Consider the following 26,467-nt stretch of genomic DNA (forward strand, 5'->3'; position numbering starts at 1 on the left):
TTAAAAGAAAAAATCAAAAAGTTTCTTTATTTTAAAAAATTATTTATAGGTTTATTTTTGTTATTTTGAGGGAAGCCAGTATCCGAGGGGTAACACAGTGACTAATGTTAAAGATAGGAAATGATATTAACAAGTTGGTAAAAATCTATTATTTTCGGAGTTTGGTAGGCCCTTTTTGAGACTGTTGGGGGCCCCTTACTTTTTATGTAGGCCCCCTCTTAAAGCAAGTGTCGGCTCAGCGTAAAGTATTTCTCTTTTCAACAGATGCCACTATCGTCGAAATAAAAACAAGATGTTCACGCTACATTTTGACCCAAAAGGCGGGACATAAAAGTACAACTCGCGTTGATTGGCTCGTTTGTAAATTTGACAATAACTTGAATTAAAGTAATTTTAAGCAATATATTTTATATAGGATATATAATTTGGGTTTAAGTCCACCAAGTAGAGTATAAGTATAATATAATATAATTATAATACAATGGTTAATTAACGACGTTATAGTTTCGCTATTTTGAATATTAGCTTATTTTACATTAGATATCACGATCTTCAGTAAAGTCGTTTTTTCGCAAATTCTCATAGATGAATTCCCATCTCTTATAACAAAAGCCTTGTCCTAATACAGGTGGCAAAGATAGAGCCGAATGTTGCTTTAACCCAAGGAGCGACTGTGGCAGGCGGCCAGGCCTAGCCCTGTCTATTTTTGGCGCCTCCGTTGCTGCAAAAACGCATAGAGTTACTAAGAACTATGAACATGGCGCCATGAAGTTATACTTTACCCATGGCTTAAGTCTAACTTGGGCCTTGGTGTGGTGGATTTTTACATAGAGAGAGAACCGTGGACTGCTTAGACTGCTTCTGGAAGTATAACAACAAGGAAGCATGGGCGAATGTTACGGTTCATAGTTCTTAGTACGCTATGCTTTCTTGGTTGCTGATATTTTCCGAACTCGTTCGCGCTTACTTATTTATTTGGAGTTTGCAGCTCGACCATCAGTATCCAAATCAATTTCGTTAACTCTCTTATTTATATGGAAGTAAATATTGAGTACACAGCGTTAATCGTTAATTTAAAATACAAATGTATGTACACATCGATCACTATTCACTTAATCATTGCGGGAAACTTCAATTCTCTTTGATGACATTCTTATCCACGGACAATACTTGAACTTGGTAAAACACTTTTTTACACTTGTACAGGCTGTGAGTGTTGTCGAAGACCAATTTATCTAAAATAGAATGATAAAATCACCAAATTAATTAACGATTCATTATGGCTTATAAAGTGCTATCCAAAGTTTGAAATAAGGATTTTATAGTACGTTATAACCGAATAAAAACCAGTTTATCTAATTACACGGTTATTTTAACATAACTCTCTTTATTATCATAATTAAGTATAAGTATTTGGCGATTAAACGTTAGATTTCCACAGTGATGAAAAAATATCGCCGTGGCTATTTCTTGAACTGAACTATTTATAAGCGTCTTCTATTTTAAATGGAATCTGATTGGAATTTTTCCCCATTCTAACTGTCAAGAAGAAAATCACATATACATCAATAAATTGGTTGTGAAACTAGGTAAAGAACCGGAACAAATCTGGTGTCATACATATGGGTAATTACTTAACTGTGATTATGTCTTTGGTGTATTTTTTATTTGGTTTCAGTGGGCGTGATTTGGGGGTGACACCCTACCACGAAAAAAATTAAAACTTACACTAGAGACTAGTAAGTAGCACGCCATGATATCCGCCCCGGGTGCGTGTCACCCACGCTAGCTACGCCACTGTTTGGTTTATTTTGCCAGAATTGGCTTATTTTTATAAAGGATTTGGCTTTCAATGGATTTCCTTGAAATTGAAATATATGGTTAAGCTTAGTTAAAGGAGGAAAATTGTCCGTGGGCACTTTCCCCTAGATCCAACGGATTGTCCAGTATCAGTTTGGACACTCCAAGTTGGGTCTGGGATTTTCCATACCATTTTTTGGTCTTGAAACTAATAAAAAATTAACACGCTATCAGAAGTTGCTAGGTGTGTAACGCGCTAGCTTTTTACCTGCTGAGGCTTGGGTTCGAATCTCCAAAAACCTTTTCATGGTTTTTCTTTGTGACGAGAACTTAATAATTCGTGTCATAATTTAACGTTTGAAAGAATAGTTCCATCAAGAATTGATCTATTTATGTATAGAGTTTATGTCGCATCATGAACCAGGGGAATCAACTAAAGGGAGGCGGAAATGGAAAGCGCCTCTAGAAGTGGATATACGTATATTACGACAATCGCGTCAAGAGGACGGAGCCAAAAATGCGCCGTCTGGAATTGATTGAATTTGAAGGGGAGGTGCCAGGTTCTGATCCTAGAGCTGCAACGGGAGCGAAGGTAACAAGTCGGCCCAGCCGGAATATTTGTTTCACATCGACGCATTAAAGTATCAAAGGTTAAATAGTTAGGCTACCTTCGATGTCTTACGACGTGCAATAATAATCCAACGTAATTAATTTACAACGTCGAAAAATATTCCTGTTATAACATATCGAAATAAATTATCTAATTTAAACATCCCGCCACCCGCCAATTTTAATCCTATATTATCTAATTCCAACTTCCCGCCACCCGCCAATTATAATCCAATATCGTCTAATTCCAACTTCCCGCCACCCACCAATTATAATCCTATTCTAGCATATCAAAAGAAATTGCCTAATTCAATTTTCCCGCCACCTGCCAATTATAATCCTATTCTATCATATCAAAAGAAATTGCCTAATTCAAACTTCCCGCCATCCGATAATAATAATTTTAATCTAGCATCTCGAAAGAAATTGTCTAATTCAAACTTCCCGCCACCCGCCAATTATAATCCTATTCAAGCATATCAAAAGAAATTGTCTAATTCAAACTTCCCGCCACCCGCCAATTATAATCCTATATCGTCTAAATCAAACTTGCCGCCACAAACAACACTTAACGACATTCCGTCCATAGCAATAGTGTCACTTCGAATATATATTCGATGTGAAACTAAAAATCGACGGAATATAAACATTATCTCTATATATAATATAAATAGATCAATTCTTGGTTGCATACATAAAGATCATACAAATAATAATTTTACATATAAACTCGTCTAGCATATATAGCGAATATCTGTAAAAGCTTTCTCCTCAGAATTACTGGTTCCTCCATAAAACGCAAAAACAAAATATAGATAGGTTCCTCCTCTTTTATTAGAAGTCTTCAGTTAAATCGTTGTTTTCCTCTATGTATTAAGTAATTAATGCTAAAATGGTTCCGTTTCATTAAAACGTTGAAGCTGTGATCTCTGTTCCCCTGCGCCAAAATTGTGTCGTTTTAGAGTCTGTTTGTGGTCGAGAAGTCGGTTGCCAGTCCACAACCAATCGCCGACTCAAAAAAGTCTGCGGTTTTTTATAATTTTTAAAACAGATACTAAGCTTCGTACGGCATTGAGTGTTTTTTGATTCGGCACAACGATTGGTTTTAGATTATTTGCCGACTTGCTATTGGCTTTACTGAAAAATTGTATTTCATTAGTTCCTACGTTTAAATAGATGGTAAAATAATAATTTGTTATTTATTTTAATCCATAATTAAAGAATGAATACATTTGTTTTACATTTCGAGCTAAATTAATTGCGATTCTATTAAAATTTTCAAATAAACCGCCTTACTAGAATCGCTGTGCCATCTATAGGACATTTTTTAATTATAATTTTTATAAATTTTTTTTGGCGGTTTTTGGCAAGAGTACGGGTTTTTGTTTCTGTCCTCGTGTTTTCGGTATTATATATTCAGATTTATGAGTATTAACAGTTAAAACGTTTGAATTACTAAATATCTAACCAATAAAGGTAAGATTTCCAATTACAAATTCATTGTAAATTCTTAGATTCTTCTTTAACCGACGTTTTTGTTATCATTATTAAGCCTTGGTGTTATTATCATATTTACTGTTAAAGTATTGAAAAAACAACCTTACAATATTGATTTTAAAGCTCTAAATATAGCAGAAGACATCAAATATGCCCATAAGAGGTCCTAATAAATATGAGGCTGATTTTAGTGCTAGCAAGTAAGAACGTTGACCAAAAGGCATCGCTTGGGCCATGATTTAATCGGTTTCAGAATAACTCAGCCCTAAAATCCGCGTGCAGCGCGAGCTTGAACTAGTAAAGGTTTTAGCCTTTAGCGCGCGCCGCACGCGGTTTTTTTTTGGCATCATGGCATGGCCCCAGGCCCCAATTTGATCGTTCAACGTTCTTATACAAATATACGTTCTTGGTGCTAGGCATAAGAGGATAATAAGATCCGATTATGTGAGAGATCATTTGGACCAAATTTATTTTAATTCTTCTGATAATTCAAATATTGAGATAGACCAAAATCGAATAAATATTCGAAGCAATGTAAATGATTGCACTGAACCACAATTAGTGGAAGAACAAAGACAAGAGAGTCATGGCAGTGGTGATGTTTGCCGCAATGAAGAACAATTTTCAGATTAAAGTTATCCTGTCGACTTTTATTCTAGTCATGAAGGTGAGACCCTATAATTCTGATAATCCTAATTTACCCATGGATGTTGTTACGTATAAAAAGTTGCACACTTCAAAATTTAAGGGATCGTCTCTGTCAGATGGAAGTACCTGGTTCAAATTAGAAAGTGGGGAAGTAGTTCTAGTGCGTGAAATTTATCAAAGCAGATAAATGGATATATTTGTGCAATGCAGTGTTTGCAATTTTTTTGATGATTTATTTGTATATCCAATGAGGTCATCTGACTAAAGCATATTTATTGGTAAAATGTGTAAAGAAACCCTTACCTACCCATACACCTTTTTGAGACAAAAATGTTTAAGGTTGCCAAACAAAATTCAGGGTTTACATAATATAATTCCATTACTACATAATTTTTAAGTATAAATAAATTATTTTTAATCAAGGTATATAAATTTAAAAGTAGAGTACCAAACCAAATATTTAAAATCAGATTAATCTTTTGCTGGAAGCTACAATCAAAGAATTAAGTACGATCTAGTCCTTTAAAATATATTGGAGAATTCGATCAAGATCTTTATACCTAGCTATAGATATATTTTTCTGTTAGGCATTATATCAATATGCTTGGTTTTGCTGGCATATTAAAAATTGATCAAGACACATTGATAATGTAATTCTGAACATATTGAAAGATAAAGTTGTTATTTTAAATATAATAAATATAACAAACCAGGTCGTTATAACAAAAGCCGACAAAGCTGGTAGTATTGTTTTGTTAGATCACTCAAAATATGTAACAGGTATTCGTAATATAATTAATGATCCCGCCACTTATTCAAAATTAGCATCAAACCCTCTTAATAGATTGCATGATTCTGTTAAAAACGCCGTTAAAGGTAGCCTTGTTATTCCCTCCAATTTTCAAAAAAGATTAATCCCAACTTACTATGCCCTCCCAAAAATGTATGCCCTTCCTAAAATTCACAAACCTGACGTCCCGTTACGTCAAATCGTTTCATATGTCAATGCCCCTTCCCAACCACTAGCCAAATGGCTTTGCAGTAAATTCAACCATCTCATCGGCAATACTCCTCACCACATTAAAAACTCCGCCCATTTCATTGACGAACTTAATTCAATTACCTTAGAAACTGGTGATATCCTCGTTTCTTTTGACGTTGTCAATCTCTTCACCAAAACCCCCACAAATGCTGCCATAGATTGTCTTAAGTCCAAATTAATTACTTCCAAATTATATTCCGATTGTGAAATTTCGGACTATATTACTTTAATACGTTTATGTGTAAATAACACTTTTTTCTCATTTCAAAATGAGTATTATAAACAAATTATATAATTCCTTTATGGAAAATTTTGAATTACTTGCCCTCAGTTCTGCCCTAAAAAACCTAAATGTTTTTTTCCGATTTTATGACGATACCTTTTGCGTTTGGCCCCATAGCTTAGCTTGTCTTTCTGAATTCCACAATCATTTAAACTCAATCAATCCAGCCATTCAATTTACCATAGAAACTGAACAAGACAGCAAACTGCCCTTCCTAGACATTCTTATACATAACAACCAGGCCACCCTCCAATTTTAAACATCAGTTTTATAATTGGAACCAACTTTCTAACACTTACCGCTCTCGCGTTAGTTTTTGGGTGACCTTGAAGACATGGTTCAAGGTCATTGAAATTTTTAAACTAAGGACCCTCCATCCTGATGAGAATATATACCGAATTTCAGTACTCTAACACGAATATCTTTAGAGTTATCAGCTCCCGAACCTCGCTTTCGACACGTTATCAACTTAACGACCTTGTTTTTCATCTAGCATTTCTCGGCTTCCTATTGGTCAAATCCGATCAGGATGAAGCTATTTGTACTTAAAAAGTCACGTGGAACACGTTTCTAATTGGAACCAACTCTCTAACATTTACGGTTCTCGAGTTAGTTTTTGGATGACCTTGAACACATGGTTCAAGTGTATGTTGATATAAACATAAGACAGACCGAGGAGCTGGGAGACAAAAACTAGCATTGAAGCAAAATATACGAGACAAGCCATCAGGAGGAAAATGATAATTCCATTGAAAGAGATTCTGAAGACTAGGGTATAGGCTATCTTGTTTTTCAAGAAACTATCAAAATAAGTTCCCAAAAATACGTTGCTAAATACAACGTGCATCCACTCTGTATATAAAATATTTTGGAAAATATTAGAAAACCATTTTGTCAAAATTGTGATTTATTTTTAAGTCTCCAATAAAATTTATTGGAAGTGTAAACTGTCTAATTTGGTTATTGTTTGTAGCTAGATATTTAACGAAAGGACGACAGCTGTGATTTAAAGTTAAATTTAATTTGCATAAATTCGACTTCCGTTTTACATTTAGTGTCCATAACCTACGTAAATATTTATATTAAAAATTTGGTCTTTTTTGAGACGGCCCGACGATATATTAGAGAAGGGACCCTTTACTTTTTTAAGTAGGCATACAGTCTAACGTTAAAGGTAGGCTTAGAGGTCGGCGTTTGAATAAGAAATTATCGCAAAGAATTGCTATTGCGGTTCAAAGAGGGAACGCAGTATCAGTTCTTAACTCATTCCCCGGGTGCTTCGCTTGCCGATTACCTGGCAACCTTGTGCTAATTTCTTTTATTTCTATGTAACTTGGTTTAAGTGCTTAAAGTGAATAAAGCTATTAGAAATTATCCAATTACTTATTTTTATTCATAACCGCAAATTATCCAAAAAGTATACGAAAAAAAACGATTATTTTTGCATGTTAAATCGTTGTTTATTCGTATAAAATGTTCATAACCCAACTTTTTATGGTTAATCGAAATTTTGCCGGTTAATTTATTCGTTCCACCGGCCTCTAACCTGGTAGGCCGACCGTCAGCTGACCCTTTTTCGAGTAGGACATTTCGACCCATAATAGTACGGTCGGCCGACCACAGATTTTTAATAATGCGTCGACGTCGGCCCTACTCTGAAACAATTCATTTGTGCTGCAGAATTGCTTACAAACATTTTTAATTCTTTGCACTACCGAAGGTGAACTCTGGTGTGGAGTGAAATCCCCCTCGCTGCTAATATCTATATTTTGTTTTTGCGTTTTATGGAGAAACCAGTAATTCTTCGGAGAAAGCTTTTACACATATATGCTAAATATGCTAGACGAGTTTATATGTAATATTATTATTTGTATTATCTTTATGTATGCAAATATTCTTTCAAACGCTAAAATATGACACGAATTATTAAGTACTTGTCACAAAGAAAAACCATGAAAAGGTTTTCGGAGATTCGAATCCGCACCTCAGCAGGTAAAATAACTAGTGCGTTACCAACTAAGCAGCTTGTGATAGCGTGCTAATTATTAATAAGTTCCAAGAACAAAAAATGGTATGGAAAATCCCAGACCCAACTTCGAGTGCCCACGGACTATTTTGCTCCTTTAACTAAGCTTCACCATATATTGACTTAAATCACGATTTAAATCAAGTGTTTTTTAAATTATTGATTTAAATAACCTATTATAGTTCAATCAGAAGTAAATGAACCGTAGTTATCAGACCGCTCTATCTCTCATACTAACCCCATTTTCCATACGAGATCTCGCTTTAATCGACGTATTTAAATTTCGCGCCTTCATAGCTCCACTATCGCCATCTATCGACGAGTAGTTTCTGACGTGTATATCGAACGTGGATACCCACAATTCCCTAGTGCAATTTTTGGCGGGAACTAAAGGGGGTGGAACTCCGGTGCATTTTCATCTAACCACATTAAGGAAAATGCTTTTTAAAATTTTGGCCTTCTCCTATAACTTCGGTTCATTTATTTCTGGTTCAATACATAAGAAAAACCGCATAAGAAGGTTATCCAGCAAATTCGAAACAAACTTAAAATAGCTTTGGCTGTACATTAGTAATGAAATATAGAAAATTAATTTAAATTTTACATTACCGCTGGATTCGAATTATGCACAATTTGTTAAGAATAAAGGCTTAAACGTAAAAAAAATATCAATTAAATCAATAAAAATCCGATTTAAATTAAATAAATCGATTTCTTCGATTTAAAAAATAGAAAAAATTAACAACCCTGCAATTTTGTAATTATAATTGTGATAGTTCTTACATTTTCCAGATTGTTGACACTCCATTTGTCCTTTTTCAGGTACTAGTTGGCAACTGTACTTCTTAACTGGAAGAACGAGGACTTTGTCTCGTTTGATACCAAAAGCGATGTCGTGCTTTTCGGTCCAGAACGAGTACTTCAACGTGGACTTGGCTTCGAGAACTTCGACGTCCACGGCCAGCGTGGATCTGCCCCCGACGTTCACTGAAAGGTAATTGTTGTCTTTGAAATGATCTCGTTGCTGGCTCATGAAGTACGACTTAGGAACGACGCCACCCAGGCAAATCTGAAATGCAAAACAACCCTCGTGGTCAGTACAAGATGGATTAGTTTGTACAAATCTACACAACACAGAAAGCAAGGCAACTTGGTCAAGCTAATCTATTGATGACACACAAGAATTTATAAAAACCAAGTTCTTGCAATTTCATTATTTTTAGGAATACGTCGCGTTTGATAGTTTTTCATGCTTTTTTAAGAAATTTACATAACTAGGTTATGGAAAATACGTCTTACTTCATGACGAACGACCTGTGACTAGACTAACAAAACAACTAATCAGACCACCGAACATAACTAACTTTTCAGACCAAGGAACATAGTTAACTCATCAGGCCAACAAAAAAACTAACTCTTCAGATCAACGATACATTTTCGTTAGTTTTCTAAGTTTTATTACATGTTTAAAACGCTATGTCAAATATTTAAAATTAAAAAAATTTTACTTGTGTTGAACAAAAGGGATTTCCGTCAACTTCATCAACCAGTTCCCCTCCCCAATGAACAGGAAATTGGTTGGGCTCCAGATCATTCAACAACAACTCCTTCCATAAGTCTGTCGATAAATAATTCTATTAAGTTGGAAGTTCACCGTCCCATTTTTGAGTGTGATGAGGGATTCCTTAAAAACCCATATTCTTCCCATTTAAATTTTAATTTGTTTTCCGCTGAACAAGTTTGATTGAACAAGGGTACCTTATCATTCATCGGTTGTGCCATCTCTTATCTTATTTATTTCTGCAGAAATGGGCTTGAAAAAAGCCATCTCGACCTTCAAAAAGGTTGTTTTAGGGTCGGACACTTCATCACTCTATTCTAGTTATTACGACTACAGCCGTGTGCGGCGCTGTGAGCTACGATAGTGTCGTGAGCAGAAACATATCCAAATGGTAAAACATTCTCAAACCTTTTCTTCAGTTCTTGAGACTCCAAGAAACAGTAAAAGATTTCTTGAGTCAAGAAAGACTTTCGCCGTGCGGGTTGGCAATGCGCATTGCCTAAAGTTTAAATTAAATTTTTAGTGCTAGCTCTCTAAGTGCCGAGCTTCTTTTAATTTTATTGTTGAAATCTTGTTTCGATCTATGAATAAACGCTATTAGTTTCTTTTACCTTCGCCAGCGTTTGAAACATTTACAACGTGGTAGCAGCAGATACGACCAATCATAATCTGGAACCAACCGCGTGAAAATTCAAACGCCGATTTGTCCCTTTAAGATCTTGTTTCAGTTCGCGCAATTAATGTAAGAATAACTACTCTTCCAAAGCTAGTCTTTTTTTAAATTAACATGCTGGGACCATTGAAATAAATCCTTCATATTCATACCTTGTCGAGGGGTTAACAGAACCCCCAATTTAAATGAGGAACGTGTATAGAAAATATATAATATATATTATGTATAATATCAAATTTATATGTTATGTTTTTCATCTTTATCACTCCCAGTGACCCTCACCAAAAAAATATAAGGGATGCTAAGGGACAAAGGACCCCTGCAAAACTATCATAGTTTGCGAGTCTGCTTGATACGTTTTAGATGGCGCCACCACCTACTGATAAAGATGATGGCGTTTATTTCCTTTTCAGAACTTGTTCCACGAACTCCCGATAACCGAAGCGTGTAACTCTAGTAGTACTATTCCCAACTGAATGTTTACCTTTTCTGAAGATGAAAACTCTGGTTTTGGTGTCGTCCCTGAGAAATGGTCTTAGCATCGAGTATAAAACTGTAAATACTCTTGTAGCTGAAAAACGAATGAAGATATGTAATTCAAGTTCGAACCTACTTACACAAACTAGCGACTAGTAAGTAGCAGACCATGATATCCGCCCCGGGTGTCACCCATGTTAGCTACGACACTGAGCTACTAGGCAAAAGAAGTTTACCAATTATCAAGGAAACCACGTAATTACGATGGCATTGGGCGGTTCCCTTATTTTTATTTATTGGGCTTATACTAAAGGCATCACCTTAGGCTTAAGTCAACCAGCGACTTTTAATGCCATTAATTCCGGTGTCTAGGGTACAATTATTATTACTTTTATTATTGTTTATTGTGCAAGAAAAAAAAGAAATATTTGACATCATCACAAGGTTTAAACTGAGCACAACACATCTAAGGGGGGGGGGGAGGTAACAAGTAATTAGAAACAATTACCTTTCGGCGGCACATTAACATTGGGATAAATATTTTTGGTTTTTTAATTTTAAATTACAAATTAGATTATTGAAACACATTTTGATTAGATTTTAAAAATATTTTCAATTTGTTCTTAAATAACTATGTAAATCTTCCCGATTTTAGTTCGAAAGGTAGTGCATTAAACCATTTAGGTCCGAAATAGATGAAAATTGGACGCAGAACTGTAAACTAAACTAAATTTATGCGAATATTTTTGAATATACACAAAACGAGTGAAATAGCAGGGGCGTCGGAACCGGAAGGGGCAGGGGGGGGGCAATGCCCCTCCCTATAATTTGGTTGGGAGGGGCAACTAATGTTATTGCCCCCTCCAACTTTTTGGTCAGTTGAAATCTTCGCAAGGCTCAAATTATCATTTTAAAAGCATATACAGTTTATAGAATCTCAACTTTTTTTTAATTTCAGTATTTTCCCGCCAATTTACATAGTACTAAAAAGTACACATGCATTCGGAGAATCTACACTCCATTAAAAATTAAAAACCATTCTCCAGACCCCTTTTCGTTTCTCTTTGCCCCCTCCAACTTTTAGAACGTTCCTACGCCCCTGTGAAATAGTGAATATTCTGGGAATCTCTTGGCGAATTAGTTGGAATCACATCGATTATATCACTTTGTGGCAGGGTAGTATCACGGCTTTTTAAGACCTACTCGAATTTAATTTTGTAAATTAATGATTGGTATCGAGTTAGTTTTAGTAGCACTACCCCCACAGACAATTACATAGGTTAATATCGAGTAAACGCTTGCATAATAAATTGAACAAAGAGTTGTGAAATTAAGTGCATAACAAACTTATCACATTTTTAATCCATGAAGTAGCAGTATATTTTATTATGGATTTTAAATGGTATAATTTAAACACATAAAATCTAAAAAAATTACAAATTTCTATATTCAAGCCACGCAAACCAACAACTCCCTACACTTACTTTTACCGTTAACCTCAACAATGGATATAAGATAAAAAAAGGGTAAGGTGAAAACGATTGCTATTGAAATGGTAATGAAAACGGTCGGCAATAGATAATGATCATAAACTGCCCTATTGTACTTACTATTGACTACGAAATACCTTCCAATGACACCGGGATAATGATCTTCAATTACTTTACAGATTGAAACTATTAGTTCCATTACTGTTAAAAAAAAGTAGTTATACTTAGAAATTTGATTAAGATTGATTGAATATACATTTATTTTTATCAAAAATCTTGAAACTTAAAATCATAAAATCTAGAAATCCGAAATCTTAAATTAAAAAAATTTTAAAATGGAAGATCAAAAATCTAATTTTTTATAAAAACAAATAATATTAAAATTTTAAATTGTCCCATTTGAAAAATTCAAATTTAAAATCATAAGTTTGACATTAAAAAATCACATATATAAAAATTATAAGAAAAACAGTTTAGAGCTCGTTAGAGGTGCCGCTTGTGCGGCCTTAAAGTGACATATATTATTTTTTATTGTTGATTATTTTGTCATATTAATTGATATAGTATTAAAAAATACTCCTGTGAACAACAGATTGACGTCATTCTGCTTTCAAATCACAGTCCACTGCTCCTCCAATTTTTAACACAAAATCTTTGGTCAAATTTTGCCCACAAAGGTATCCGTATTTATATTTATTTTCTTCACTACTCATTTAACATTAAAATTTATCAACATTTTACTATTTAATTAGTTAACACCGTCAAAAAATGAAGTATTTAAAACATAGAAAATTTATTATTATTAGTTTATTAGTTATTTATTGCAGTAATCTGCAACAAAAAATAAACTAATAATAATAATTTTCTATGTTTTAAATACTTCATTTTTTGACGGTGTTAACTAATTAAATAGTAAAATGTTGATATCTAATCTAGAGCTCCAAAATGTAAGGAATCCAAATCTGGTCTCAGAATTAAAATCGGTCGAGTGCTTGATTTTATAATCACCGCGAGTGGTTGATTTTATAATCGCCAGCAAAAAATAACGGATGACTTTAAATTTTTAACAGTGTTTCGATGTTTTAAATTGTTTGACTGTGTTAACTATTTAATTAGTAAAATGTGCATATCGTGGGCAGTGCTACGAAATCCAAGGAATCCAAATCTGGTCTCCAAATTAAAATTGGGCGAGTGGTTGATTTTATAATCATGCGCAAAAAAAAAGTGTTGACTTTAAAGTTTCGATTCGCGGATCGGTCCCGATCGTGCACACGTTAAGTTGACGTGACGCGGATTCCCCCGTTTTGGGCTGCCTTAAATAGCATCCTATACAATTCAACTGGTTTTTAAGGCGGAGGGAAAAGTGAGCTCTAAATATATCCCGCTGCCGCGGAGTATAATATTAAAATTAGGAATTTTAATATTTCTAAATCTCTACTACTATACGATCATTTGTGTCTAAAAGAACCATAACGATTTCTTACCCGACTTCCAAACAATGACTCCGTAGTGAAAATGTTCCATGTCCACAATAGCCATGTAAGATTTTATAACTTTGCCGTGCTGTAGACAAGAAACATAATTAAGAAGAAATTGATATAAGGATCGATTAATGAATTATGTTTTGTTATGTTGTATTATGATTTCGATAAATATTATACATCCAAGAGAAAAATGTTATGGCTCAGTTGGGCATAAGCAATAGAGAGCTACGTGGAAACGGGTTTTTACCATTTAATACGGTAACCGTAGAAATACCGTGAGAATGGACGGGATCAATTTGAAACATAATTTTGTTGTTGGGAATGGATGGAAAAGGTAATTTTAAGTATGTTTGTGGGTGAAAAAAGATTTGAATATGGGAATGGATGGAAAGGGTAATTTTGAGTATGGGAGTGGCTGAAAAAAGATTTGAGTATCGGAATCAATATTTCAGATAATTTTGAGTATGGGAATCAATATAAAAGGTAACTTTGACTATGGGAATGGATGGAAAAGGTAATTTTGAGTATGGGAATCAATATAAAGGTAATTTTGAGTAATGGAATCAATATAAAAGGTAATTTTGAGTATGCTAATAGACTAAAAAAGTAATTTTGAGTATGATAATAGACTAAAAAAGTAATTTTGAGTATGGGAAGGAACATAAAAGGTATTTGTGAGTTTCGGAATGGAATTTCAATCTGATGGCTTTATTTTCAATAGAGAATGGGCGGGAATGCGAAATTATATGAAATGGAATGGGAATTGCTGGAAAAAGTAATTCACGGAAATGGAATGGGAATTGCTGGAAAAAGTAATTCACGGAAATGGAATGGGAATTGCTGGAAAAAGTAATTCACGGAAATGGAATGGGAATGGTTGGAAAACCAATAATTGAACGGAAGTGGAATGGGAATGGTTGGAAAACCAATATTTGAACGGAAGTGGAATGGGAATTCAATGATTGGAAAACCAATATTTGAACGGAAGTGGAATGGGAATGGTTGGAAAACCAATATATTTGAAAGAAGGTGGAATGGGAATGGGTGGAAAACAAATATTTGGACGTAAACGGGATGGGAACGATTGAAAAACATATATATGAACGAAAATGGGATAGGAATGGAAATGGTTCCAATGGGAATAATACCATTATCCTTCGAATGTATGTCTCTATTCAAAAACACCAATTTCTAATGGTTTTCTTATAGCTTTCGAAGTACTTAGTTACGCTAACTTTCTCGGTTTGCATAGCCATGAGCCGCTCTCCGTATTCCAAGTTGTAAGTGGCGAATCTGAGGATGTCGTTGCAGGTTTGCGCCGAAAGAAGTCCGATTGGGTCCGCCCTGCCGAACGGGAGAATGTAAAAGGGACGCCCAGTTTTGTCCTCGCCAATCTTTCCTAGTGGCACGTACATGTCCAAAACCTGCAACAGATCGATACACGTGTAAGAAGAGATAAAATCCTTTCGCGGGGTTAACGCCATTGAAGGTTTGATTTTTATATAGGCCAAGTCTTTCTAACAAGGAGGCATCCCGAAGTGTAACCCACAGATTTTGTTCAAACTCGGGGGATTGGTGGATGTTCATGAATCATGAACAATCCTAAAGGGAATTTATTCAATGGGCAACCGTTTTGCCATGGCAACGAAAAATGTTTTTCACAACACAAAATATAAAATGTTTCCATTGAGAATAACATGGGATTTTGACCTAAAATTGATCAATTTTGATGTTTTTATTGTCAATTTTTATTTCTTTTTTCTTTTTTTGGCATTTTCGAAGTTTTGAAATTTGTTTAAATTTTTCACAGGGGGGGGGGGCTAGGAATCGGTCAGAATCTCATGTTATTTTCAATGGGAAAATTTCAATTTTTTGTTGTCAAAAACATTATACGTTGCCATGGCAAAACGGTTGCTCATTGAATAAATTCCCTTTAGGATTTTTCATCATACATGAACGTCTACCAATCCCCCGAGTTTGAACAAAATCGGTGGGTTACACTTCGGGATGTCTCCTTGTAAGTGGCGCCACCATATTCAAACGCCAAATTATTAAATTTATCTAAATTATGTTATTTTTCCCGTGCTTCTTTTTATATCGAATTTTAATCAACTGAACATTTGAAAAAGCTCTCTGAATATAGTTTTAGAAGTTGTTTTTTTTAAAGAAAGTAGTTAAAATTTGTGCATTTCCAGCCAAACCGTTTAAATTGGTGCCATTTCAATTTAAAATTTGCATTAATTAAAACAAATAATGTTTTCTCAAAAAATTATTAAAACTTTACTAGCACATTTATTTTAAATTCTACGTTTTAGAGTTTTTCACGAAAAGCTCTTCTCAGATCAAGACACCCAGTATGTAAAGCATTTAAAAAATCCGTTGTTATTTCAATACATGGTATCTCTGAATAACTAACCTTGGTTGGCTCGTACTCTTTATGAATTTGCTCAATTCTACACTCTTTGTACCATTTCAAATGCTGAAATATTATTAATGCAAATTAATGATATGATCACTGAAATTAGGCGTAAAAATTAATTGAGTTTGTTACCGTTCTTAGCATGGTCTCTGCAACGTTGAGATCCCATTTTTTAGCTGTATTTAAATAAAAATGTAATTAAAAAACTGAATGTTGTTTGGTTATAATATAAAGCAATTGAAGAATCGAAACCATTTTCATGAAATTGAGATATTAATATCGTTTAAATCAGCGTGAAAATTCACCTTTCAATTTCATATTTTTATTCTTGAAATATCCATTCATTAAAAAATTAAGCAAAATTAAGCTCCTAAAATATTCATAACAAATAAAACCCTTATATTACGTTACTGGCGAATATTCATTCTAGGTCATTGGAAGCGTTTCAATAACTACAAATTTATTGTTTCGCCATCTATAATATAATCAAGTTTGCCTTTTTAGATTGTTTTTTCGAATTTGAGAAATAAAGCATATATGCATATATGTTAACTCTTCAGCGCCCAAAAAATTGTAAATTTATAATGAAAAAGCGATATAATAGGAAAACAAACTATATCTGCGTTTAGAAAAAACATATCATATTAGCATTTCGGAAAAACAACATTTGGGAAATAAAATATACCTACAGGCTACAACTACTTTTTTGAAATAAAATATACCTACAACTACATTTGGGAAATAAAATATACCTACAACTACATTTGGGAAATAAAATATACCTACAACTACATTTGGGAAATAAAATATACCTACAAGCACATTTGGGAAATAAACTATACCTACATTTGGGAAATAAACTATACATAGATTGGGAAATAAACTATATCTACATTTTGGAAATAAATAATATCTTTCATTAGGGTAACAATCTATATACGCTTTTGGGAAAGAAACTTTACCTTTATTTAGTTTGGGAAAACCCTTTATAGCTGTATTTGGGGAAACTATGTATATCTACATTTGGGAAATCAACCTTTATCTGCATTTATGGAAACAGCCTAAAGCATTTAGTTAATTTCTAAAGAAACCGAAATTTCACGAATTTAACAAATTTACAATGAATTGCGGTTTTACCGTATTAATTAAATTCTATAAAAAGAACTTAAGAAAAACATGTAAGTGTGTTTTTATATAACTATTTATGGTGATTCCAGAAGAAAATCAACTATATATTTTATAAAATGAATAAATTTGACATCGAAATATTGATTTGATAAAGAAAGACAATGATGATCTCAAAAACGGGGTTAATGCATTTATATCATTTTTCCTCGGAACAACCTAAGATTAAAGGTGGAATTTTTTATATCAATCCCTAGAGAACAGACTAATACGTGATCCAAATGTAGCTGTTGAAATGAATTGCCAAGAATGGATACGGTATTGCTCACCTACGAGCCACTTCTGAAGGAAGTAATCGTCGTGTTGTTGTTCCAGTTCATCGTCCACTCGACTTCGGAGCTACGAAGAAAGATAACGCGTTAAAAGGAGTGTACACTTAGTTGGTGCTTCAAAGAAATGTATGTTAATGTTTCTGCACGGCCGTCTCGAGATCTGCTTCGCGCTTATAGCGGCCCAGGCGATCGTACGAAAATCGCGTATGGGAAATTAGTTCAAAAACTTCTCACATCGTTTTATGGCGCTAGTCTAGCCCCCCCTTGAGAAAATTCGCAGCCATGTTATCGAATGGGAGGAACGGCGCGGAACTTTGGAATTTCAATTATTATCGCGTAATGTGTAATTTTTTGTAAAATATTGTTTTAGTAATATTTAAGTTAATTAATAATAAAAAATTTAAACACCTCTTCAGATTTTTTAACGCAAAGTAAAGTTTTGAAAAACGTTATTAAAATTTGGTCATTCTGGAGCCAGAAGTCACCGTCGACGTTTCTGTATAAAAATGTAAACATAAACACGTGGTTCTCCTTACAGCTGTATTTTTGTTATGTAGTAACTTCCAGAGGCCTGTGTTTTGTATTAATGTTTAAAAACTTAATTGAATTAAAGTAGTAAAATAAATGAATTTTAAAAGAAAACAAATGTGACTTCTCTTGAAGATTATGTAAAAGTTTATTATTAAGGTATTAACTTGTTTTTTTAAGAGCCAAAATAAGTTTAATAATACATAATAGTTAGAATATAGGATGATGTATTATAATGATAATTTATACAGGACTAGTTGGAATAATGTTTAACATAGTATGATTATTTATTCAAATATTGACTAGGTGGAATATGAGTTAACATATAATGATGATTTATACTGGCATGGATTAACTAACTGTCACTTGGAAGATCTCTATGAATGAAAATAGTGATGGAAACTTGGAAGGTATTTAAATCTGATAAATATAATAAGCCAAGGTGGATTTCCCACTGAATGATACACAACTAAACAATAGATAGGAAAAATTTAGAATTTACGACTTGAGTACTTTTTGAGAAAGAGGCTTATGCACAAGTTCTTTCACTTTCTAAAATTTTGCGGACAGAGTTTTGGTAATATTTGTGATAACTAGGGGTACGACCTTTCTAAAAATTAAATCAGCAATTTCATTCGGGTGATTATTATTCAAATCACATTGGATGTAAGGGCATAGAGCAATTTTTGGCCACAAGTGGATTTCAATGTTTTTTAAAATTGCAGGTGAATCCCAAAGATAGGGTACAGCTCTCTCTAGAATGTTGTTACTATATCCAATATTAGCCATTAACATGATAAAGCTTTGCTGGGGATACCTAAGGTTTCCTCTGTCGGATAATTTAAATGGTGAGTCAGAATTAGGCACAATTCGCAAGAATGTTTTTCTTCTAGGATTTGTACTACATAATCAGCCAAGTATGCGATACTTGCTAGCTGTCCAAAGCATTTAGTATGTCAGTAACTTCAGATGGTAATGTAACTTCATTGTCGTTAAAAATAGTGGAAAATTCATCGAGTCTAGTATCAATCATGGCTGATAGATCTGTGAAGCTGTCTTGGGGAACGTTAGATGTTTTAGGTTTTTGACTAAATTCTTTTTCCCATAGTTTCATTACCGATTGGAATGCTTTGCCATCAAATATTGTGACACAATCTAATTATCACAAATTCCGCTAATTATTATCTGAACATTTATCTGCCTGGTCATGATCTCGTAATTATTTTTTACTCGTTTGTTCATTGTTTTCTTAATGTTGGCTTTGCTTTTTGCTTTTAATTATTTGTATATATCTCATTATTATTACTATTATTATTTTTTTTGCTTACTTTTATACAATTTTTTATATTCTGTTCATTTTTAATCCTGCGATTCTGTAAGTCTACACATAAGTTGGCCTATGCGGCTTTGTAGATAACCTCTAAATAAATAATGATATAGTGCATCTCTTAAGGATGGATTCCAAACTGAATATAGTGGCTCTTGCATCCAGCATGTCATTCCCTCCAGCCATTTGCCTGAGAATGCTGAAAAACATTTCAATAGCATCGCTCGTTACATTTCTTGTCAAGACAAACTGGAAACCAGATTTAAGGAGGTATGACACGCAAGATATTGTAGACAATGAAGTTATTCTAATAGATTCATATGTTTACTTTTGGACTTTTGGAGGGACAAGTGAATGTCTTCATAACATTGAAAAAGGTTATGAAGACATTCACTTGTCCCTCCAAAAGTCCAAATCAACGTTCATGGTTTTTGGTACCCCTAAAATGCTCACCAAATTTACAAATGTATCGGAATTGCCCTTGAGTCGCGTCTCACGAGTCGAATCTATGACTTTCATTTGGTCCACATACCGTCCATCTCTCCAAGAAACTGAACCAACGACTGTGGTGCATTCGTACTCTTAAGCCCGCCCTTGACATTAAACTTTTAAACACAGTTTTTAAAGCCCTTGTGCAGCCTCTATTTGACTACGGGGACTTATTCTACAATGTCGCTCCAAACTATCGTTTAAAACCACTTCAGATTTTGCATAACAGAGCCGCAAAAACCGTCATTGGAGCCAAAAGTCGATCCTCGTCTACTGTCGCCCGTTCAGCTATTAAGTGGCTCACCATTAAGCAACGCTACGTCTTGCACATACTCGTCTTTATGTACAAAATCTACTACAATCAAGTCCCGGAGTATGTGGCTCGACGATTTACGCGTGTTTCGTCGGTACATAATTATAGAACTATGAACAGTGCGTCATCATTCTACTTGGAAAAATTACCTCCCGCGTTTGCCAAAGTTAGCCCAAGATGTCGTGGAATAATTCTATGGAACTCTCTTCCGTCTAAACTAATCTCCAGCAACCCCTCTCTTTCAAAGTTCAAAAATCTTATTCGTGACTTCATTTTAACATTTGATTAACTTATCTTTTATTGTTATGTCTATTGCTATTTGTATCTTAAAATTTTATGTACACTGGACCCAACTGGAAATCAGTATAGTCATACTGAGTTGGATATCCATAATAAAGCCTTATTATTATTATTATTATTATTATTATTATTATTATTACTTTGTCAATATTTTCTTCTCGCAGTCGGTTTGAACTTTTTCTAGATATTGAGGAAAATAATTTTCTAGCAAAGAATGGACACTTGTTCTGATTTTAAAACTAAAGTTTGAGAAATGTGAACTTAATTTAAAGAAAAATAAAGCTATTTATTAAATAATATGAATAATATTTTGGTTATTTATTTAAAATTCTGATAAAATAAATGTGAATACTGGTTTGAAAACTTAAAAACTTGAAACCTGTGAAAAACAAAATGAACTTTGGTTAGGCTTAGCAATTAACTAATATAACTCAATATACGCATATTACTTTAATTAAATAAATGTTTTAACTTATTATTAGATAAAGATCAAATCATAAGTTGTATATCCCAAACTTTCCAGAAGTTTTTGAAAAACAATGCAAAAATGATTAACTAGTTGAATTTACCGCCATAGAAAACTATTAAATATCCCGCTGATTTTTTACATTTAAGGGGGGGGGGCTCGGACAGCGCTCCTAGTGTTAAAAAAAGGTATTCGCGGAAATACATAGGAGAGGAAATCTTTGCCTGGGCCGCTATGAGCGCGAAGCAGATCTCGAGACGGCCGTGGTTTCTGCCACTAGGGTTGTTGTTGATTGTGTGTAGGATGAAACACGAATACTTTTAGATATGATAACTAAAATGCGATATTTTGCTTTGAACTTTGGACGGCGCGGTTGCTGTACTCTACAGCAGAGGTGCCCAAATTTATAGGGTTATCTTTTGTAAATGGCTAACTCAACCTTGAAAAGGGTTATCTGGACATTCAAAATGTTTATCTCGAAAGCATTCGAATATATTATAATAAAAATTAAGTACAATAATTACTGTAATCTTAAATTTGGGCTCGTCCTGCTGCTGATTAACTACTCCCAGCGGCCCCTAGGCTCGAGTTCTATTAAGGCCCTTATGACCATGATCTCATTAGCCTCGGGCTACTCTACCTTTAGGCAAGCTTCGGGCCCCTAGGCTTAAGTCTACTCAGCCTATAGGTTTGCCTCCACTACCCCTGCTATTTTACATAACCACTCTGTCATCCACAGCTCACGGCCAAATATAACATTTAAAACTCTGGTGTTTAGAGTGCCTCTGTTTCTAACGTCTTTGGCAAAATAGAAGAATTTTATTGCCTTTAATTTCGGGGGCCGAGGTTATACTGTGTAGGAGGATGGTGGCAAGCCCTTCATGCCAAGCGAGCAAGCAGCTCCCTACATTTACTGTTAAGTTCAACATGTTTTCATGGAAGGGGAAACCCCTTTTATCCAGGGAAGAGAGAACGTGCAAATTAAACGCCGGAGTTGTTCATAGTTTCAGGCCTGTATATGGGGGCCCCAGGGGATACTCAGCGCCCCAAATGAATACTTGAGCAACCCCAACTCGACCGACCCAAAACAAAATCGATTGCTCAACTACCAACTAATATCATATAACATCGGTAACCTGTACTTTTAATAAAATATTCGGTTTTTAACGAAATCGAAATTCATAATTTAAAAAATAACAAAATAAAGCCAATTTCGGTATATTTACTAATTTCAGGAGTGGGAGTTAAAAATTACGATTTTAGCATATGGCACCCCCCAAAACAATTTGAGTGCTCCCGAGCAGATAGTTTCGAATGGGTAGGTAATAAGCCCTGAAATAGTTTTTTTCCTGCTTCGTCGGTGAGTGCTTACAGCAGCCTACTTCCAGGGGGTAGTAGGCCAAACTTTGAAGCCCTCTAGCGCTCTTTAAACTCGTCACAGAAACGTGACAAAAACCAGTATACTTATCAGCTCATCCCCTACAACCACCAGATATTTCGGTACTGAATATTGAATCACCTTGTAGATGAACTTGGTCTCGGGCTCGGGCTCGCAACAACTAGATTCGACATGTGATCTCGGGCTCAGTCTCACTATAGTTACTTACAAAAAAAATGGTGGCCTCGAGCTCGGTCTCACTATATTGTAAGCTCCTCAACTATATAAGCTCCTCAACTAAAAACCGCTGTTTTTCATGATGGTGGTTCATAATTTTCCTTCTGACAACCAGTTTTACGTCACGATAACTAAAAAACCGAAACACAAAAAAGCGTACAGTAGGAAATCGAACTCTTTGGGGAAGATTTTTATTCAGTTCAACTCCAGAGTGAGAATCACTAAAAAGCACTATCGATTTTGCCCATGTAATGTTTTCCCAAAACACCAATTTTTAGTCATCCCACTTCAAAAAATACTTATCTAATTTATTTATATGTAAATAAGTTTATTATCTCCAAGTCTGAATATCGAATTTCGGAAAGATTGCCTGAGCCTAGCTATACTTTTTGCCTAGTAGACATATGACCTATAAATACTATCAATTTAAAAGATAAAATAACCTAACTAATACGTAGAGAACATCAGGCTTTTTTAAGGCATTTCTTAAGCCTAAATATATGGCGTTACGCTAAGCAAAGAACGTGAAAAATCCAAATATTCCAGACGTATTACACGACCTAATTGTAGTTGTTAATATAGAATTGAAGCAAACCCTTCTAGAAGTTTAAACGAGAAATGCAGACTGCCATTTCAGTTCATTGGTAAAGCTAGACGTTCCCGTTTGTAACGTCAGCCGCTTGAGATCACTGTTAAAAAAACTGACCCGAAGTAATCCAATTTTGCACACTTTCACCAAACTGCATGGTTCAAGATTTCACCATCCTGACCAAAGTTACGTAGGTCCTGATCGCACGCTATTAAACAAAACCATGATATATTCTTCACAGTTTGCACGCTTCTGACCAAAGCTAAAATTAAAATTTTTGCCTCAAATGTATTTGTTGTATGCCTATTAATGGCGTGTCAAGTTGCAAGCTTCTGACCAAAACTACACAGATTATAACATAGCGTGCCAAGTTTGCACGTTTCTAACTAAACTGTACTAATCATAAACTGACCAACCAAAATTTAAACGCACTCACTAAAAATAAACAGATCATAAAATGAACATGTAAGATTGCAATTTATGCATTTCCATCAAAGAAAAAAATATATTTTATGTGATCAAATATAACAGAAAGCGTCGTTTGTACCTCGAAAATATAAGTTTACTGACCTATCAAAAATGCGTAGGGGATCTCTCCGACAAGTTCCCATTACCCGATTTCTAAGGGCGAGTACGCCTGTCTTATCCATAGATATCTTATAAAAATAATTTGATAACCTACAATAACTATGTAAGCACCAATGCAAGTCTTAAGCGAAGTAGCATCAGCACTACTGCAAAGTGGTTAATGTGCTTCAAACACTTTTAATGAGCGCATAAGGAAAAAATCCTTTGAATAATATCAAATTGGAATTAAGATAAAATGTTGCTCGAAAACTGCTCACATAGAGCGAGTTAATTCGTTTGGTTAAGGCCATATAATTGCTATCGCCATAGCTTCGAGAAATCTTCAATTTCTATACCACTCGTGCGAAATTTATGTTGTAACCTGGTAGTTTTCAGTAAAAAAACTATGCTTCTTTCTGCTTTATCTATTTGATCGCTCGAGATTCGCTCCGAATCTGTCTCTGATGTCATAGATATCGGCTCCCATCGACTAGAGTAAAACCGCAAATGGAACACTACATTAACATATTCCCACGCTTTGTTGTTTTTCGTCTGCTAGTAATTTGAATTTTGGCGTCTTGGTCTGCCATTTTGCCAAACTCGGCCACCTGTTTAAAGGCATTATAAGTCGCCAAGAATGTATTGAAGTAACTAAGAATATTTCAGCATAGCATTAACCCCTGGTACCATCCTCACAGCTTTGGTGTAGAAAGTTCGTCTGCATATAAGGCGCATTCAAGGTCATACCATATAGCAAACTTGAATGGGAAAGCAGACGAATTTAAGCTACAAAGGCTGCGAGGATGGGAATCAGAATCCTGCAGTCCAATATTCTTAGTAACTTCAATACTTTCTTGGTCGCTAGATGACTTGAGCCTAAGTTGGTGCCTTGAGTATTAGCCTTGCTGATTATTTATTATTATCTTGATGAAACACTCAAAAAATCGGTTTTGGGCGATCTCGGAGCACCCTTGAGGGGGAAATGGAACACGCGAAACTTGATCGGAGCAGATCTGAGCACGAAAATGGAACGTAAAATGTTGACCAGAGCGATCTAGAGAGCTCGAGAGCAGTCAAATGGAACACGCGAAACTTGATCGAACAGATCCAAGCACGCAAATGGTACGTAAAATGTTGATCAGAGCGATCTAGAGAGCTCGAGAGCAGTCAAATGGAACACGCGAAACATAATCGGAGCAGGTCTGAGCACGCAAATGGAACATAAAATGGTGATCAGAGCGCTCGAGAGCCGTCAAATGAAAAACGGTATTAGATTATCTGATAGATTTTTTTTCCCATTTTTTTTACAAAAGTTCAATCATGACCGCTTATCTTTTGAATCTTAAGAGGTCATCAATGCAAAGTGGTTATCGTTTCCAATCAAAATTAGTTATGTAAAATTTTCCAAGTTGGGTCCTTAAAGGTTCAACTTTTAACATTTATATTGAAAATTAGCCCATGTTACAAATTGGGCAGAAAAGCTCGAAAATCTGGGCTTTCTCAGAGTCATCTCGATATTTTCGCAAATGTTTCTGAGCGATTTCTCCAAGTGGTTATATAATTTGTAACGTCTTATACCTTTTTCAGGCAAAGTTTTTGAAAACTGTTAAGACTTCGTTAAGTAAACCAAAGTAAATAAAAATAATAACCAAAGCCCGTTTAGTTTATTAAACGTTTAACGTTTTCGTTGTTGTTCGCGCTTAATACCCCTATTATAACTTGGCACCATGACGTCATTAGACGTCACCCTCGCTTTTCCTATAGATAAAAATTGCATTAAGTAACAAATAAGAACTTTCCAATGTTGAATCAATGCTTATTTTTCCTGAGAACTCTGGCACCTTGCAGCGAGGGGCTGATCACTCCGCGTAATCGGTGTACAGCACCGTACTTTTGACTGTACTACCTTTGGAAGTGCTAATCTAAGCGTAATCCGGCGTAATCGGTGTACAAACTTTCCAAGAGTGACTAGCCTCTCGCCTTGCAGACAAGTGTTAACGTCGCCTTATCCGCCGCCACCAGGAACGCCGTTGATTTTTTAAGGCGAAATATTTGTAGGGTTCTCTATTTTTACTGTCAAAAGCCAAATTTGCACGCGTGCGACTTCCTCGATTGCATTCCTTTTATGTTTGTCGAAGACGATTCGTTCGAAGAAAATTTCGCTAAACAACTCATTGCGTACCGATTTGTCTGAGTGGACAATGGGGGATTTTAAATTAAGACACGAGCCCCACAATCATTATCCCCTCAATTACTACCTTCTCAAATACTACCCCCTACAATAGCTACCTCCATTTTTCAAAACACTTTATTCTGACTTAAAGTAAAAGGTAAAAGCAATTTAATGGGAAAGGCTTAATTTTCCAGTAAAAATTAATTGAATGAACAACCCATAAATTATCTGGTAGTTGATACATCAACTAACAAAACTTGTAGGTAAAAATGTAGACGAAAATTGGATACGATTTCGAAGATTCTAATAATGACTGAAGTCAAGACTCGAAAATTGATGTAAGACTTCCCTTACCTCTTTGATTTTGGCCTTTTGTATGGTAGTGAATTCTTCGACGTACTCGGCCCGAATTTTCTTGACGGTGTCCGAAATTTGGTATTCCCACACGGCTTTATCGTAAATCATTTTTCCGTTGTTATTTTTGTTCCGGATTGTGTTGGACCACTTTGAGTCTTTGCCTGTCGGAATAATAATGCGCCGTAACTCTATCTGTTGAATATTTGCAATGTATGCGATCTTATCAGCTCGTATCTGTTGAAAGTGAACGCTCTTTTGAAGTGGAACATTATGCTTA

At 34.9% G+C, this 26,467-nt stretch overlaps 1 protein-coding gene and 1 long non-coding RNA gene across 2 annotated transcripts; one reads left to right on the plus strand and one right to left on the minus strand.

The window, feature by feature from the left end:
• LOC149957648 (SEC14-like protein 2) lies at positions 1 to 26,467 on the minus strand. The gene is made up of 11 exons (XM_090165672.1): positions 26,188 to 26,467; positions 17,464 to 17,533; positions 16,142 to 16,185; positions 16,007 to 16,069; positions 14,826 to 15,014; positions 13,591 to 13,669; positions 12,227 to 12,307; positions 10,624 to 10,710; positions 9,414 to 9,523; positions 8,689 to 8,974; positions 1 to 1,235 (listed from the first exon to the last, which is right to left on the minus strand). Exons 1-11 carry the CDS (start codon positions 26,296 to 26,298, stop codon positions 1,132 to 1,134), a joined length of 1,224 nt encoding a protein of 407 aa, XP_090021798.1. The 5' UTR covers positions 26,299 to 26,467; the 3' UTR covers positions 1 to 1,131.
• LOC149957649 (uncharacterized) lies at positions 18,064 to 18,854 on the plus strand. The gene is made up of 3 exons (XR_016478252.1): positions 18,064 to 18,153; positions 18,301 to 18,404; positions 18,720 to 18,854. It is a non-coding gene; the product is annotated as an uncharacterized LOC149957649 (long non-coding RNA).

The sequence above is a fragment of the Leiobunum rupestre genome, chromosome 2 (assembly GCF_980474605.1).
Source record: "Leiobunum rupestre chromosome 2, qqLeiRupe1.1.hap1, whole genome shotgun sequence".
NCBI lineage: Eukaryota > Metazoa > Arthropoda > Arachnida > Opiliones > Sclerosomatidae > Leiobunum > Leiobunum rupestre.

Excerpts from the sequence above, each read along its gene's own strand:
- LOC149957648 (XM_090165672.1), bottom strand. The coding sequence starts at position 26,298 with ATGATTTACGATAAAGCCGTGTGGGAATACCAAATTTCGGACACCGTC. Across the intron at positions 16,070-16,141 it reads CAGAGACCATGCTAAGAACG|CATTTGAAATGGTACAAAGA; the intron begins GTAACAAACTCA and ends ATAATATTTCAG. Across the intron at positions 9,524-10,623 it reads AGTTTTCATCTTCAGAAAAG|ACTTATGGAAGGAGTTGTTG; the intron begins GTAAACATTCAG and ends ATTTATCGACAG.